This window comes from Sturnus vulgaris, unplaced genomic scaffold (genome assembly GCF_052056855.1).
Source record: "Sturnus vulgaris isolate bStuVul1 unplaced genomic scaffold, bStuVul1.hap1 Scaffold_1138, whole genome shotgun sequence".
Taxonomy (NCBI): domain Eukaryota; kingdom Metazoa; phylum Chordata; class Aves; order Passeriformes; family Sturnidae; genus Sturnus; species Sturnus vulgaris.
Genome location: NW_028276043.1, coordinates 3,645 through 20,379, shown reverse-complemented (window position 1 = coordinate 20,379; position 16,735 = coordinate 3,645). Strand labels below are relative to the sequence as shown.

Genomic DNA, 16,735 nt, shown 5'->3' with positions numbered 1-16,735 from the left:
TGAGGGGGATTTGGGGGAGTTTTTAGGATTTGGGAAAAATCTCGGGGGGTTTTGGGGTTTTTGGGGTTTTTGGGACAATCCAGGGGGGATTTTGGGGTTTTTTTTTAGGATTTGGGGCCAATCCCGGGAGAATTTTGGGGGTTTTGGGGGTGGATTTTTGGGGTCCGGAGAGAATTTGGGGCCAATCCCGGGAGAATTTTTGGGATTTTGGGGGGAGATTTTTGGGATCCAAGGAGGATTTGGGATTTTGGGGGATTTTTAGGATTTGGGGCCAATCCCGGGTGAAATTTTTGGGGGATCCCAAAGGGAATTTGGGGTCAACCCCCCCCCCCCCCCACCCCATTCCCGTCAGATTTTTGGGGGGATTTTCTGGGAATTTTGTGACTCTCCCCCCCCCTCCCCCTCCCCAGGCCGATTTTGGGATTTTTTTGGGGGTTTTTTTTTTTGGGGGGGGGGGGTTCACTCACCGTGGGGGTGTCCGGGGGGCGGCTCGGGGGGTTCTGGGGGCTCCCCCTTATATCGGGGTGGGGACCCCCCCCCCCCCCCTCCCTTCCCGTGACCTTCTCGGGTCCCCTTTGGCCTTTCGGGATCCCAAAATAGCCCCGCCCCTCCCCCACCCCTGCTCGGGGACGGGTGGGGGAGGGGCGAGGCCTCCCCTCCCCCCCCAAAAGCGATTTTGGGGACCCCCCCCCCACTTTTATTTACCCCCCCTCCCCAATTTTGTTTTTTTTTTTTTTTTTTTCTCTTTTTTTTTTTGGAACCCCAAATTTTGGGAAGCTCCCCCTCCCCCCCCCCCCCCCCCCCGATTTTGGGGACCCTCCCCCAAATTTTTTGGGGACCCTTTTACATTTTTAGGGCCTCAAATTTGGCCCCTCCCCCCTTTTTTTTTGGCCCCCTCCTCAATTTTCCTCCCCCCCCCCCCCCCTTTTTTGGAACCCCCTCCCCGAATTTTGGGGCCCCCTCCTCATTTTGGGACCCAAATGCGGCCCCTCCCCCACCTTTTTGGGACCCCAAATTTTAGGGGCCCCTCCCCCAATTCCTTCCCCCCCCCTCTCCCCCTTCTGCCCCTCCCCCCCCCCCCCTTTTTGGGACCCCAAATTTTGGGCCCCTCCCCCCCAATTTTGGGCTCCCATCCTTGGGGGGGGGGGGGGGTGTCTTAATGAGGGGGCGTGGCCTCGGTGGCGCGAGGGGCGGAGCCACCTCCCGTTTATCATTAAAAGTTCATTAATATTCATGTCTTTAATCGTTATTATGCTAATTATCCCAGCACAGCCCCGCCCAGCTCATTCATATGCAACCAAAAATGGCGCCGTCGCCATGGCAACCCCTCCCCGCGCGCTCCCATTGGCCGCCCGCTCCTTAAGCCCCGCCCTCCTCCTCTCGACCAATCAGCGCCGCTGTCTTTGCCCCCCCTCAGCCAATCAGCGCCGCCCGCGACGCCCTCGCTCTGCCCGGCAACGCCCTCTGATTGGCTGCCGCTCTCTGCCAATCAGCGCGCGCGGCGTTCCCGCCGTTGCTGTGGAGACGCCGCGGCCTGAGGGCAGGGGGGGGAGGTCCCGCCGGCGAACTGAGGAAAATTTATGCAAATTTATGTAAATGAGCGGCGGGAAGGCCGCGCTGAATATTCATGAGGCGCTGAGGGAGGCCGCGGACCCGCCCGGGTGACGGTGAGGGGGAGATTTATGCAAATGAAGCGTGGGGGGGAGGACAGAGGGATTGGAGGGGAGGGTGTCAGGTGTAGGCCCTCCCCTTTGTCTTCAAGCCACGCCCCCTTTGTCACCTCACCCTCAGGCCACGCCCCCTTAGCCCCTCATAGACAGAGACAAGCCCCACCCCCACCCCAGGCCACGCCCAATTCCATTATTGACTCCTCCCATTAAGCCCCGCCCCCTCCAGCCCTCAATCCCCTCCCCATTCCCAAAGCCCCGCCCCCTCCATTCATCCCCAGTGCCCTCCTTGTCCCCTCCCCTCCAAGCCACGCCCCTTTCCCAAACCCACGCCCACACCCCAAACCACGCCCCTCCTTTCATTCCCTTCCCCTTAAGGCCCCACCCCTTAGGCCACGCCCCTACCAATAAGCCCCGCCCCCACCCGAGCCTTCCCAGCATCCATTTGTCCCCTCCCCCTTAAGCCACGCCCCTTTGCCCCGTCCCCCTTAAGCCACGCCCCTTCGTCCATCCCTTCCCGTTGTTCCGTTGTCCCCTCCCCTTAAGCCCCGCCCCTTAGGCCACGCCCCCTCCATATCTTCCCCTTGTCCCCTCCCCCTTAAGCCACGCCTCCTTAGGCCACGCCCCCTCCATATCTTCCCCTTGTCCCCTCCCCCTTAAGCCACGCCCCCTTAGGCCACGCCCCTCCGTCAATTGTCCCCCTCCCCTTAGGCCACGCCCCTTCATCCATCCCTTCCCGTTGCCCCCTTGTCCCCTCCCCCTAAGCCACGCCCCCTTAGGCCACGCCCCCTTCCATATCTTCCCCTTGTCCCCTCCCCAAGCCCCGCCCCTCCCCAAGCCCCGCCCCCTCCGGCCATGCCCGCTCCCATCACTGTCCCCTCACTGTCCCCTCGCTGTCCCCTCGCTGTCCCCTCGCTGTCCCCTCGCTGTCCCCTCTCTGTCCCCTCCGTGTCCCCTCGCTGTCCCCTCCGCCCATCCCCCCCTGACGCCCCTCCCCCCCGGGCAGGCCCCGCCCCTCCCGGCCATGCCCGGGGACTCGCTGTCGCCGGTGTCGCCGCTGTCGCCGCTGTCGCCGCTGTCGCCGGTGTCGCCGGCCGTGTCGCTGCCGCTCTTCCCGTCCTTCCCGGTGTGGCTACTGTGGCTACCGGGGCTCTTCTTCTTCCCGGGGCTCTTCGTGCTGGCCCGCGGAGCGCTGGTGGCCCTGGGCGGCTGTCCCCGCGGCAGGGCCACCGTGCTGGCAGCCAGGTGACACCGCCAGGGGACACGGGGGACGGCGGGGGGAGGGGACAGGGACGGGGACAGCGATGGGGACAGGGAGGGGGGAGGGGACGGGGATGGGGACAGGGATGGGGACAGGGAGGGGACACGGGAGGGGACAGGGAGGGGGACAAGAGGGGACAAGGAGGGGACAGAGATGGGGACATGGAGGGGACAGGGATGGGGACAAGAGGGGACAGGGAGGGGACAAGAGGGGACAGGGATGGGGACATGGAGGGGACAAGGAGGTGGCACTGGGCCAGGGAGGTGACACGGAGATGGGACAGGGATGAGACAGGGATGGGGACAAGAGGGGACATGGAGGGGACAGGGATAGGGATGGAGGTGACACGGGGATGGGGACAGGGATGGGACAGGGAGGGGACAAGGAGGGGACAAGGAGGGGACAGGGATGGGGACAAGGAGGGGACATGGAGGGGACAGGGATGGGGATGGAGGGGACACGGGAGGGGACAGGGATGGGGACAGGGGACAGGGATGGGGACAAGAGGGGACAGGGATGGGGACAGGGAGGGGGGAGGGGACGGGGATGGGGACAGGGATGGGGACAAGAGGGGACAAGAGGGGACAAGGAGGGGACAGGGATGGGGACAAGGAGGGGACAGGGAGGGGACAGGGAGGGGACAGGGGATGGGACAGGAGGGGACAAGGAGGGGACAGGGAGGGGACAGGGAGGGGACAGGGATGGGACAGGGGACAGGGATGGGGACAAGGAGGGGACATGGAGGGGACAGGGAGGGGACAGGGAGGGGACACGGGAGGGGGGGGGAGGGGACATGGAGGGGACAGGGATGGGGACAAGAGGGGACAGGGAGGGGACAGGGAGGGGGATGGAGGGGACACGGGGATGGGGACAGGGATGGGGGACATGGAGGCGACAAGGATGGGTGGCACTGGGCCAGGGAGGTGACACGGAGATGGGACAGGGATGAGACAGGGATGGGGACAAGAGGGGACAGGGAGGGGACAGGGATGGGGACAAGGAGGGGACAGGAGGGGACAGGGAGGGGACAGGGAGGGGACAGGGATGGGGACACAGGGATGGGGACAGGGGATGGGGATGGGGACATGGAGGGGACAGGAGGGGACAGACATGGGGACAGGGAGGGGACAGGGATGGGGGATGGGGACAAGGATGGGGACAAGAGGGGACAGGGAGGGGACAGGGAGGGGACAGAGATGGGGACATGGAGGGGACAGGGATGGGGACAAGAGGGGACAGGGAGGGGACAGGGATGGGGACAGGGGACAGGGATGGGACAAGGAGGGGACAAGGAGGGGGACAGGGATGGGGATGGAGGGGACCGAGAGGGGACAAGGAGGGGACATGGAGGGGACAGGGATGGGGACAAGGAGGGGACAGGGAGGGGACAGAGATGGGGACAAGGATGGAGAAAGGAAGGGACAAGAAGGGGACAGAGCATGGTGACAAGAGGGACAAGGAGGGGACAGGGAGGGGACAGGGAGGGGACAGGGATAGGGACAAGGAGGGGACAAGGATGGGTGGCACTGGGCCAGGGACGGTGACACGGAGATGGGACAGGGAGGGGACAGCGATGGGGACAGGGATGGGGACACTGCGGGCACAGCGATGGGTGGCACTGGGCCAGGGAGGTGACAGAGCCGGGGATGGAGGGTGACACCGGGAGGTGACACCGGGAGGGGACACCGGGAGGGGACAGTGCCACATGCAGGCCTGGCACGGGCGACAGGGACAGCGACAGTGACAAGGCCAGGCCAGGCCGGGGGGGGAGGGGCGGCTTGGGGACACGCCAGGGGGGGGATCAGGGACAGGACGGTGACAATCCGGGGGGGGAGGGGACAATCCGGGGGGGGTTGGGGACAATCCGGGGGGGAGGGGACAGTCCCGGGGGGGGTTGGGGACAATCCCGGGGGGGGTTGGGGACAATCCGGGGGGGGGTTGGGGACAATCCGGGGGGGGGGGAGGGGACAATCCGGGGGGGGGGTTGGGGACAATCCGGGGGGGATTTGGTGACAATCCCGGGGTGGGGGGAGGGGCGGGATTAGCCGGTGACGCGGGGGACATCAGAGCCGGCCCATCCCCCACTGTGCCACCCGCGGGTCACACCTGGGTCACACCTGGGTCACACCTGGGTCACACCTGTCCCGTGTCACACCTGGGTCACACCTGGGTCACACCCGTGTCACCCTGTCCTGTGTCACACCTGTCCTGTGTCACACCTGTGTCACAACTGTCCCTGTGTCACATCCGTGTCACACCTGTGTCCCACCTGGGTCACACCTGGGTCACACCTGGGTCACACCTGGGTCACACCTGGGTCACACCTGTCCTGTGTCACACCTGTGTCTCACCTGTGTCACACCTGTGTCACACCTGTCCCTGTGTCACACCTGTCCTGTGTCACACCTGTCCCGTGTCACACCTGTGTCACACCTGTCCTGTGTCACACCTGTGTCACACCTGTGCCGTGTCACACCTGTGTCACACCTGTCCCTGTGTCCCACCTGTGTCACACCTGTGTCACACCTGTCCCGTGTCTCACCTGTCCCGTGTCACACCTGTGTCACACCTGTGCCACGTCCCCCCGTGTCACACCTGTCCCGTGTCCCCTCGTGTCTCACCTGTCCCTGTGTCACACCTGTGTCACACCTGTCCTGTGTCACACCTGGGTCACACCCGTGTCCCACCTGTCCCGTGTCACACCTTTCCCGTGTCTCACTGTGTCGTGTCACACCTGTGTCACACCTGTCCCTGTGTCTCACCTGTGCCACACCTGTCCCGTGTCACACCTGTCCCGTGTCTCACCTGTGTCACACCTGTCCCTGTGTCTCACTTGTGCCGTGTCACACCTGTCCCGTGTCACACCTGTCCCTGTGTCTCACCTGTGCCGTGTCACACCTGTGTCACACCTGTCCTTGTGTCTCACTTGTGCCGTGTCACACCTGTCCCTGTGTCTCACCTGTGCCACACCTGTCCCGTGTCTCACCTGTCCCTGTGTCACACCTGTCCCTGTGTCTCACCTGTGTCACACCTGTCCCGTGTCTCACCTGTCCCAGGTTGGTGTCATCAGTTCAGGCCATCATGGCGTCCACGGCCGGGTACATCATCTCCAGCTCGTGCCACCACGTCATCGACGACCAGTGAGTGACACCTGGGCACACCTGGGCACACCTGGGATACACCTGGGCACACCTGGGCACACCTGGGCACACCTGGGGACACCTGGGGACATCCTGGGCACACCTGGGCACACCTGGGGACATCCTGGTGTCATCCTGGGGACACCTGGGCACACCTGGGCACACCTGGGGATATCCTGGGCACACCTGGGACACCTGGGGACAGCTGGGCACACCTGGGCACACCTGGGGACACCTGGGCACACCTGGGGGACACCTGGGGACAGCTGGGCACACCTGGGGACACCTGGGGCACCTGGGGACACCTGGGCACACCTGGGGACACCTGGGCACACCTGGGGACACCTGGGGACACCTGGGACCCCACATTGGTGTCCCCAAGGTCACCTGGGACACCTCAGTGCCGGAATTTGGGGTCACCTGCAGACCTGGGACACACCTGAGACCTCCCCAAGAGGTGTCCCCAAGGTCACCTGGATGTGACCCGTGTCTCACCTGTGTCTCACCTGTGTCTCACCTGTCCCTTACCTGTCTCACCTGTATCTCACCTGTGTCTCCCCTGTCTCTCACCTGTCCCTCACCTGTGTCTCACCTGTGTCTCACCTGTGTCTCCCCTGTATCTCACCTGTGTCTCACCTGTCCCTCACCTGTATCTCACCTGTGTCTCACCTGTGTCTCCCCTGTGTCTCACCTGTCCCTCACCTGTCTCTCACCTGTCCCTCACCTGTGTCTCACCTGTGTCTCACCTGTGTCTCACCTGTCCCCTCACCTGTGGTCTCACCTGTCCCCAGGCACTGGCTGGCCGCCGCCTACCCTCCCTTCGCCGTGCCCTACTTTGTCTATGACGTCTATGCCATGTACCTGTGCCACCTGCAGCGCTCGCAGGTGAAGGGCCACGCCCAGGCCCCGCCCCCCCCGCCCCGCGCGGCCGCCGCCGCCTTCCTGCGCCACGAGCGGCTGATGGTGCTGCACCACGGAGCCATGGTGCTGGTCTGCTTCCCTGTGGCCACCGTGAGTCACCTGGCACACCTGGGCACACCTGGGTACACCTGGGATACACCTGGGTACACCTGGGGACACCTGGGTACAGCTGGGATACACCTGGGATACACCTGGGATACACCTGGGCACACCTGGGCACACCTGGGCACACCTGGGCACACCTGGGTACAGCTGGGTACAGCTGGGATACACCTGGGATACACCTGGGCACACCTGGGCACGCAGGGACAGGGGCACAGGTGCTGCACCACGGAGCCATGGTGCTGGTCTGCTTCCCTGTGGCCACCGTGAGTCACCTGGGCACACCTGGGCACACCTGGGCACACCTGGGCACAGCTGGGTACACCTGGGATACACCTGGGATACACCTGGTATGGCTGGGTACACCTGGGTACGCTGGGCACACCTGGGATACACCTGGATACACCTGGGATACACCTGGGACACCTGGGATACACCTGGGCACACCTGGGTACACCTGGTACAGCTGGGATACACCTGGGATACACCTGGGGACACCTGGGGACACCTGGGATACACCTGGGGACACCTGGGTACACCTGGGATACACCTGGGCACACCTGGGTACACCTGGGTACAGCTGGGATACACCTGGGATACACCTGGGCACACCTGGGTACACCTGGGATACACCTGGGGACACCTGGGGACACCTGGGATACACCTGGATACACCTGGGATACACCTGGGGACACCTGGTGGGATTGGGGACACCTTGAGGGGGGGGTTGGGGATACCTGGGGACACCTTTGGGACCCTTTTGTGGTTCGGGGACACCTTGGTGACACTTCTGGGGGGGTTGGGGACATTTGGGGACACCTTGGGGACACCCTGGTGACACCTTTGGGGGGTTTGGGGACACTTTGGGGACATTTGGGGACATTTGGGGAAACTTTTGGGGGTCTGGGGACATTTGGGGACATTTGGGGACACTTTTGGGGGGTCTGGGGACATTTGGGGACATTTGGGGACACTTTGGGAGTTTGGTGACACTTTGGGGACATTTGGGGACATTTGGGGACACTTTGGGGACATTTGGGACATTTGGGGACATTTGGGGACATTTGGGGACACTTTGGGGACATTTGGGGACATTTGGGGACACTTTGGGAGTTTGGTGACACTTTTGGGGCATTTGGGGACACTTCTGGGGAGGGTTGGGGACACTTTTGGGGGCTTTGGGGGACAATTTGGGGACACTTTGGGGGGTTGGGGACACTTTGGGGGTTTGGGGGACAATTTGGGGACATTTGGTGACACTTTGGGGACATTGGGGACACTTTTGTGGGGGTTGGTGACACATTGGGGGGGGGTCTGGTGACATTTGGTGACACTTTCGGGGGTGTCTGGGGACAATTTGGGACATTCGGTGACACTTCCGGGGCGTTTGGGGACACTTGGGGACACTTTTGTGGGGGTTGGTGACATTTTTAGGGGGCTTGGGGACATTGGGGACATTTGGTGACACTTGGGGACACTTGGGGACCACTTTGGGGACACTTTGGGAACACTTTGGGGACACTTTGGGGACACTTTGGGGACACTTTGGTGACACTTTGGGGACATTTGGGGACATTTGGGGCACTTTGGGGACATTTGGTGACACTTTTGTGGGGGTTGGTGACATTTTTAGGGGGCTTGGGGACATTTGGGGACACTTTGGGGACACTTTTGGGGGTTTTGGGGGACATTGGGGACATTTGGGGACACTTCTGGGGGTGTTGGTGACACCTGGTGACACCTCTGGGGGGGGTCTGGTGACATTTGGTGCCATTTGGTGCCATTTTGGTGCCATTTTGGTGCCGTTTGGTGCCATTTGGTGCCATTTTGTGCCGTTTTTGTGACATTTTGGTGACATTTTGGTGACATTTTGGTGCCGTTTTTGTGTCCCCAGCTGTGGCGCCAGGGCAAGGGCGATTTTTTCCTGGCTGTTTGCTGATGGCCGAGCTGAGCACGCCCTTCGTGTGCCTGGGCAAGGTGCTCATCCTGGTGAGATGGCCCCGAAAAATGGCCCCAAAACTGTCCCCAAATGTCCCCAAGTGTCCCCAAGTGTCCCCAAGTGTACCCAGATCCCAAATAGCAAAAAACCCGGAAAAAATCCCATAAAAAATGGCGGAGAAATGAAAAAAATCCCAAAAAATCCCATAAAAAATCCCCCCAAAAAATCCAAAAAAATCCCAAAAAAATCCCCAAAAAATCCCAAAAATCCCAGAAAAATCCCAGAAAAATCCCATTAAAATCCCATAAAAATCCATAAAAATCCCATAAAAATCCCATTAAAATCCCATAAAAATCCCATAAAAATCCCCATAAAAATCCCCCAAAAATCCCATAAAAATCCCCATAAAAATCCCCATAAAAATCCCATAAAAATCCCAAAAAAATCCCATTAAAATCCCATAAAATCCCAAAAAAATCCCCAAAAAATGCCCAAAAAATCCCCAAAAAATCCCCCAAAAATCCCCCAAAAATCCCAAAAAATCCTAAAAAATCCCAAAAAAATCCCCAAAAATCCCCCAAAAAATCCCAAAAAATCCCCAAAAAATCCCCAAAAAATCCCCCAAAAAATCCCCAAAAAATCCCCAAAAAATCTCAAAAATCCCCAAAAAATCCCCCAAAAATCCCAGAAAAATCCCCCAAAAATCCCATAAAATCCCTAAAAAATCCCATTAAAAAATCCCAAAAAAATGACATAAAAATCCCATTAAAATCCCATAAAATTCTCCCCTTCGTGTGCCTGGGCAAGGTGCTCATCCTGGTGAGATGGCCCCGAAAAATGTCCCCAAAACTGTCCCCAAATGTGTCCCCAAATGTCCCCAAATCCCGAAATTCCCCAAAACACAAAAAACCCGGAAAAAATCCCGCGAAAAATGGCGGAGAAATGAAAAAATCCCCAAAAAGTCCCATAAAAAATCCCCAAAAAATCCCCAAAAATAACAAAAAAAAAAAAACAACAAAAAAAACCCCCATTAAAACCTATAAAAATCCATAAAAATCCCCAAAGTATCCCATAAAAATCCCAAAAAATCCCATTAAATCCCATAAAAATCCCTAAAAAAATCCCCAAAAAATCCCATAAAAATCCCATTAAAATACCCCAAAATATCCCATTAAAATCCCATTAAAATCCCATAAAATCCCATAAAAATCCCCATAAAAATCCCCCAAAAATCCACCAAAAAATCCCCAAAAAATCCCCAAAAAATCCCCCAAAAATCCCAAAAAATCCCCCAAAAATCCCCCAAAAAATCCCCCCAAAAATCCAAAAAAAATCCCATTAAAATACCCCAAAATATCCCATTAAAATCCCATTAAAATCCCATAAAAATCCCATAAAAATCCCCATAAAAATCCCCCAAAAATCCACCAAAAAATCCCCAAAAAATCCCCAAAAAATCCCCCAAAAATCCCAAAAAATCCCCCAAAAATCCCCCAAAAATCCCCCAAAAATCCCCAAAAAAATCCCCCAAAAATCCTAAAAAATCCCTAAACAATGCCCAAAAAATCCCTAAAAAATCCCAAAAAAATCCCTAAAAAAATCAGAAAAAAATCCCCAAAAAATCCCCAAAAAATCTCAAAAAATCCCAAAAAAATCCCAAAAAAATCCCTAAAAAACCCCAAAAAATCTTCAAAAAATCCCAAAAAATTCCCAAAAAATCCCCCAAAAAATCCGAAAAAATCCCCCAAAAATCCCCAAAAATCCCCAAAATATCCCCAAAAATCCCCAAAAATCCCCATAAAATCCCCTAAAAAATCCACCAAAAATCCCAAAAAATCCCCAAAAATCCCAAAAAAATCCCAAAAAATCCCCAAAAAATCCCCCAAAAATGCCAAAAAAATCCCAAAAAAATCCCAAAAAATTCCCCAAAAAATCCCCAAAAAATCCCCAAAAAATCCCCCAAAAATCCCCAAAAAATCCCCAAAAAATCCCCATAAAATCCCTAAAAAATCCCAAAAAAATCCCCAAAAAATCCCCCAAAAAATCCCTAAAAAATCCCCAAAAAATCCCAAAAAATTCCCAAAAAATCCCAAAAAAATCTCTAAAAAACCCCCAAAAAACACCCAAAAATCCAAAAAAATCCACAAAAAATCCCCAAAAATCCCAAAAAATCCCCAAAAAATCCCCAAGAAATCCCCAAAAAATCCCCCAAAAAATCCCTAAAAAATCCCAAAAAAAATCCCCAAAAAAATCCCCAAAAATCCCCAAAAAATCCCCAAAAAATCCCCAAAAAATCCCAAAAAATCCCAAAAAAATCCCCAGAAAATCCCCATAAAATCCCCCAAAAATCCCAAAAAATCCCAAAAAAATCCCAAAAAAATCCCCAAAAAATCCCAAAAAAATCCCAAAAAAATCCCCAAAAAATCCCTAAAAAATCCCCAAAAAATCCCAAAAAATCCTCAAAAAATCCCCAAAAAATCCCCAAAAAATCCCAAAAAATCCCAAAAAAATCTATTTTTTTTTTGTTTTCCCGTGGCGCAGCTGCGCTGGCAGCACACGGCCGTGCACAAGCTGAACGCTCTGCTCCTTCTCCTCACCTTCCTGCTGTGCCGGCTGCTTCTGTTCCCTTACCTGTACTGGGCGTACGCGCGTCACCGCGGGCTGCCTCTGCTGCGCGCTCCCGAGCCTGCCAAAACGGCCCAAAAGATCCCCAAAAATCCCCAAAAATCCCTAAAAAATCCCTAAAAAATCCCTAAAAAATCCCCCAAAATCCCTAAAAAAAATCCCCAAAAAATCCCCAAAAAATCCCCAAAAAATCCCCAAAAAATCCCTAAAAAAATCCCAAAAAATCCCCAAAAAATCCCAAAAAAATCCCTAAAAAATCCCAAAAAATCCCAAAAAAATCCCAAAAAAATCCCCAAAAAAATCCCCAAAAATCCCCAAAAAATCCCAAAAAATCCCCAAAAAATCCCCAAAAAATCCAAAAAAATCCCAAAAAATCCCCAAAAAATCCCAAAAAATCCCCATAAAATCTATTTTTTTTTGTTTTCCCGTGGCGCAGCTGCGCTGGCAGCACACGGCCGTGCACAAGCTGAACGCTCTGCTCCTTCTCCTCACCTTCCTGCTGTGCCGGCTGCTTCTGTTCCCTTACCTGTACTGGGCGTACGCGCGTCCCCGCGGGCTGCCTCTGCTGCGCGCTCCCGAGCCTGCCAAACGGCCCAAAAAAATCCCCAAAAAATCCTTAAAAAATCCCCAAAAAATCCTCAAAAAATCCCCAAAAAATCCCCAAAAAATCCCCCATAAAATCCCCAAAACATCCCCAAAAAATCCCCAAAAAATCCCTAAAAAATCCCCAAAAAATCCCCAAAAAATCCCTAAGAAATCCAAAAATCCCAAAAAAATCCCCAAAAAATCCCTAAAAAAATCCCCAAAAAATCCCAAAAAAATCCCCAAAAAATCCCTAAAAATCCCTAAAAAATCCCCAAAAAACCCCCAAAAAAATCCCCCAAAAATCCCCCAAAAATCCCCCAAAAATCCCCAAAAAAATCCAAAAAAAATCCAAAAAAAATCCAAAAAAAATCCCAAAAAATCCCAAAAAATCCCCAAAAAATCCCTAAAAAATCCCCAAAAAATCCCCAAAAAAATCTCAAAAAATCCCCCAAAAATCTCAAAAAATCCCCAAAAAATCCCCAAAAATCCCAAAAAAATCCCAAAAAATCCCAAAAAATCCCATAAAATCCCCATAAAATCCCCAAAAAAATCCCCAAAAAATCCCCCTCAAAAATCCCCAAAAAATCCATAAAAAATCCCCAAAAAATCCCCCAAAAATCCAAAAAAATCCCCAAAAAATCCCCCAAAAACCCTTAAAAAATCCCCAAAAAATCCCTAAAAAATCCCAAAATATCAGAAAAAAAATCCCCAAAAAATCCCCAAAAAATCCCCAAAAATCCCCAAAAAAACCAAAAAAATCCCCAAAAAATCCCCAAAAAATCCCCAAAAAATCCAAAAAAATCCCCAAAAAATCCCAAAAAAATCCCCAAAAAATCCCCATAAAATCCCAAAAAAATCCCCAAAAAATCCCCAAAATATCCCCAAAAAATCCAAAAAAATCCCCAAAAAATCCCCAAAAAATCCCCAAAAAATCCCCAAAGAATCCCCAAAAAATCCCCAAAAAATCCCCAAAGAATCCCCAAAAAATCCCCCAAAAAATCCCAAAAAAATCCCCAAAAAATCCCAAAAAAATCCGTAAAAAATCCCCAAAAAATCCCCCAAAAATCCCCAAAAAATCCCCAAAAAATAAAAAAAAAATCCAAAAAAAATCCCAAAAAATCCCAAAAAATCCCAAAAAATCCCCAAAAAATCCCCAAAAAATCCCCAAAAAATCACCCAAAAAATCCCCAAAAAATCCCCCAAAAACCCTTTAAAAATCCCCAAAAAATCCCTAAAAAATCCCAAAATATCAGAAAAAAATCCCCAAAAAATCCCCAAAAAATCCCCAAAAAATCCCCAAAAAATCCCCGAAAAATCCCCAAAAAATCCCTAAAAAATCCCAAAAAAATCCCCCAAAAAATCCCAAAAAATCCCCAAAAAATCCCAAAAAATCCTCAAAAAATCCCCAAAGAATCCCTAAAAAATCCCAAAAAAATCCCTAAAAATCCCCAAAAAATCCCTAAAAAATCCCCATAAAATCCATAAAAAACCCCAAAAAAATCCCCAAAAAATCCCCCAAAAATCCCAAAAAAATCCAAAAAATCCCAAAAAATCCCCAAAAAATCCCCAAAAAATCCCCAAAAAAATCCCCCAAAAATCCCCAAAAAAATCCCAAAAAATCCCAAAAAAATCTATTTTTTTTTTGTTTTCCCGTGGCGCAGCTGCGCTGGCAGCACACGGCCGTGCACAAGCTGAACGCTCTGCTCCTTCTCCTCACCTTCCTGCTGTGCGGCTGCTTCTGTTCCCTTACCTGTACTGGGCGTACGCGCGTCACCGCGGGCTGCCTCTGCTGCGCGCTCCCGCCGCGCTGCCCCCTCTCTATAACGCGGCCGCCGCCGCCATGGCGGCCCCGCAGCTTTATTGGTTCGGCCTCATCTGCAGAGGGACCTGGAGGCTCTTCCGGCCCGCGGGGAGCCCGCCCAGGCCACCCTGAGCCACTGCTGGGTGGCCACTGAGGGACACGGAGTGGCCACTGAGTGAGCCCTGAGTGTCCCTGAGTGGCCACTGAGTGACCTCTTAGTGGCCCCTGATTGGCCACTGAGTGACCCCTGAGTGGCCACTGAGTGACCCCTGAGTGGCCACTGAGTGTCCCTGAGTGACCCCTGAGTGGCCACTGAGTGACTTTAAGTGGCCACTGAGTGACCCTTAGTGACACCCGGGTGGCCACTGAGTGACCCCTGAGTGTCCCTGAGTGACCCCTGAGTGACCCCTGAGTGGCCACTGAGTGACCCTGAGTGGCCACTGAGTGAGCCTTGAGTGACCCTAAATGGCCACTGAGTGACCCTGAGTGACCCCTGAGTGTCCCTGAGTGGCCACTGAGTGACCCTGAGTGGCCCCTGAGTGACCCCTGATTGGCCACTGAGTGACTTTAAGGGGCCACTGAGTGACCCATAGTGGTCACTCGCAGTGCCCAAGGAGGGGGGGGTCAAGGGTTTCCAGAGCGATGGGGGAGGGGCTGGGGTGGCCTGGAGGGCTCCTGGGGTGGTTATGGGGGGGTCCTGTGGGGCACCCTGGGGTCTCTATGGGGTGTTTTGGGGTCTCTATGGGGCATCCTGGGGTCTCTATGGGGCATCCTGGCGTCTCTGTGGGGCACCCTGGGTCTCTATGGGGCGTTTTGGGGTCTCTATGGGGCATTTGGGGTCTCTATGGGGCAGGTTTGGGGTCTCTATGGGGCACCCTGGGCTCTCTATGGGGCACCCTGGGCTCTCTATGGGCATCCTGGGGTCTCTATGGGGCATTTTGGGGTCTCTATGGGGTGTTTTGGGGTCTCTATGGGGCAGCCTGGAGTCTCTGTGGGGCATCTCAGGGTCTGTGGGGCACCCTGGGGTCCCTATGGGGCATTTTGGGGTTGTTGTGGGGCGGTTCTGGGTCTGTATGGGGCATTTTGGGGTTTCTGTGGGGCGGTTCTGGGGTCTCTATGGGGCACCATGGGGTGCCCTGGGTCACCTATGGGGCACCCTAAAGAGTCCTGGGGTCTCTATGGGGCGGGTTTGGGGTCGGGTTTGGGGTCTCTATGGGGCGGGTTTGGGGTCGCTATGGGGCGGGTTTGGGGTCGCTATGGGGCAGGTTTGGGGGTCTCTATGGGGCAGTTTGGGATCTCTATGGGGCGGGTTTGGGGTCGCTATGGGGCGGGTTTGGGGGTCGCTATGGGGCAGGTTTGGGGTCTCTATGGGGCGGGTTTGGGGTCGCTATGGGGCGGGTTTGGGGCGGGTTTGGGCGGGGTTTGGGGTCGCTATGGGGCGGGTTTGGGGGTCGCTATGGGGCGGGTTTGGGGTCGCTATGGGGCAGGTTTGGGGTCGCTATGGGGCGGGTTTGGGGGTCGCTATGGGGCGGGTTTGGGGTCGCTATGGGGCGGGTTTGGGGTCGGGTTTTGGGGTCTCTGTGGGGTCCCCTCCCCCCCCCCCCCATTAAAGCCGCTCTGGAAACTTCGAGAACTGAGAGTCCTCAATGTGGGGGAGGGGGCGGGGAGAGAGACCCTGAGTGACCCCAATGACCCCTGAGTGACCCTGAGTGACCCCTGAGTGACCCTGAGTGACCCCTGAGTGACCCCTGAGTGACCCCTGAGTGACCCTGAGTGACCCTGAGTGACCCCAATGACCCCTGAGTGACCCCTGGGTGACCCCAATGACCCCTGAGTGACCCCTGAGTGACCCTGAGTGACCCCGAGTGACCCTGAGTGACCCTGAGTGACCCTGAGTGACCCCTGAGTGACCCCAATGACCCCTGGGTGACCCCTGAGTGACCCCTGAGTGACCCCCGAGTGACCCTGAGTGACCCCAATGACCCCTGAGTGACCCCAATGACCCCTGAGTGACCCTGAGTGACCCCTGAGTGACCCCTGAGTGACCCCAATGACCCCTGAGTGACCCTGAGTGACCCCTGAGTGACCCTGAGTGGACCCCAATGACCCCTGAGTGACCCCTGAGTGACCCTGAGTGACCCTGAGTGACCCCTGAGTGACCCCTGAGTGAATTTTGGGATTTTGGGGGTTTGGAATTTTGGGGATTTTTGGAATTTTTGGGATTTTTGGGATTTTTGGGTTTTTTGGATTTTGGGGTTTTTGGGGATTTTTGGGGTTTTGAGATTTGGGTTTTTTGGGGTTTTGGGTTTTGGGATTTTTAGGTTTTGGAGTTTTGGGGATATTTGGGATTTTGGGATTTTTGGGGTTTGCTGGGGATTTTGGGGATTTTTGGGAGTTTGGAGATTTTTGAGATTTCTGGTTTCGGGGAGTTTTGGGGGATTTTTTGTGTTTTTGGGATTTTGGGGATTTTGGGGATTTTTGGGATTTTTTGGGGATTTCTGGGTTCGGGGATTTTTGGAAGTTCTGGGATTTTGGGGTTTTGGGATTTTTGGGGTTTTTGAGTTTTGGGTTTTTGGGGTTTGGGGATTTTTCGGATTTTTGGGATTTTCACGGTTTTGGGAATTTCAGGGATTTTTGAGTTTTGGGGGTTTTGGGATTTTTGGGGTTTGGGGATTTTGGGGATTTTTGAGTTTT

The 16,735-nt window shown here is 54.5% G+C and overlaps 1 protein-coding gene across 1 annotated transcript; it reads left to right on the top strand.

Moving 5' to 3' along the window:
• Positions 1-1,494: 1,494 nt before the first annotated feature.
• On the top strand, positions 1,495-15,383 carry TLCD3B (TLC domain containing 3B). The gene is given in 8 exon segments (XM_088157581.1): positions 1,495-1,667; positions 2,674-2,912; positions 5,985-6,068; positions 6,860-7,079; positions 8,986-9,013; positions 9,016-9,080; positions 11,572-11,640; positions 13,970-15,383. Coding segments are annotated over 7 exon segments (891 nt in total). The 5' UTR covers positions 1,495-1,667; positions 2,674-2,691; the 3' UTR covers positions 14,174-15,383.
• The last annotated feature ends 1,352 nt before the right edge of the window (positions 15,384-16,735 follow it).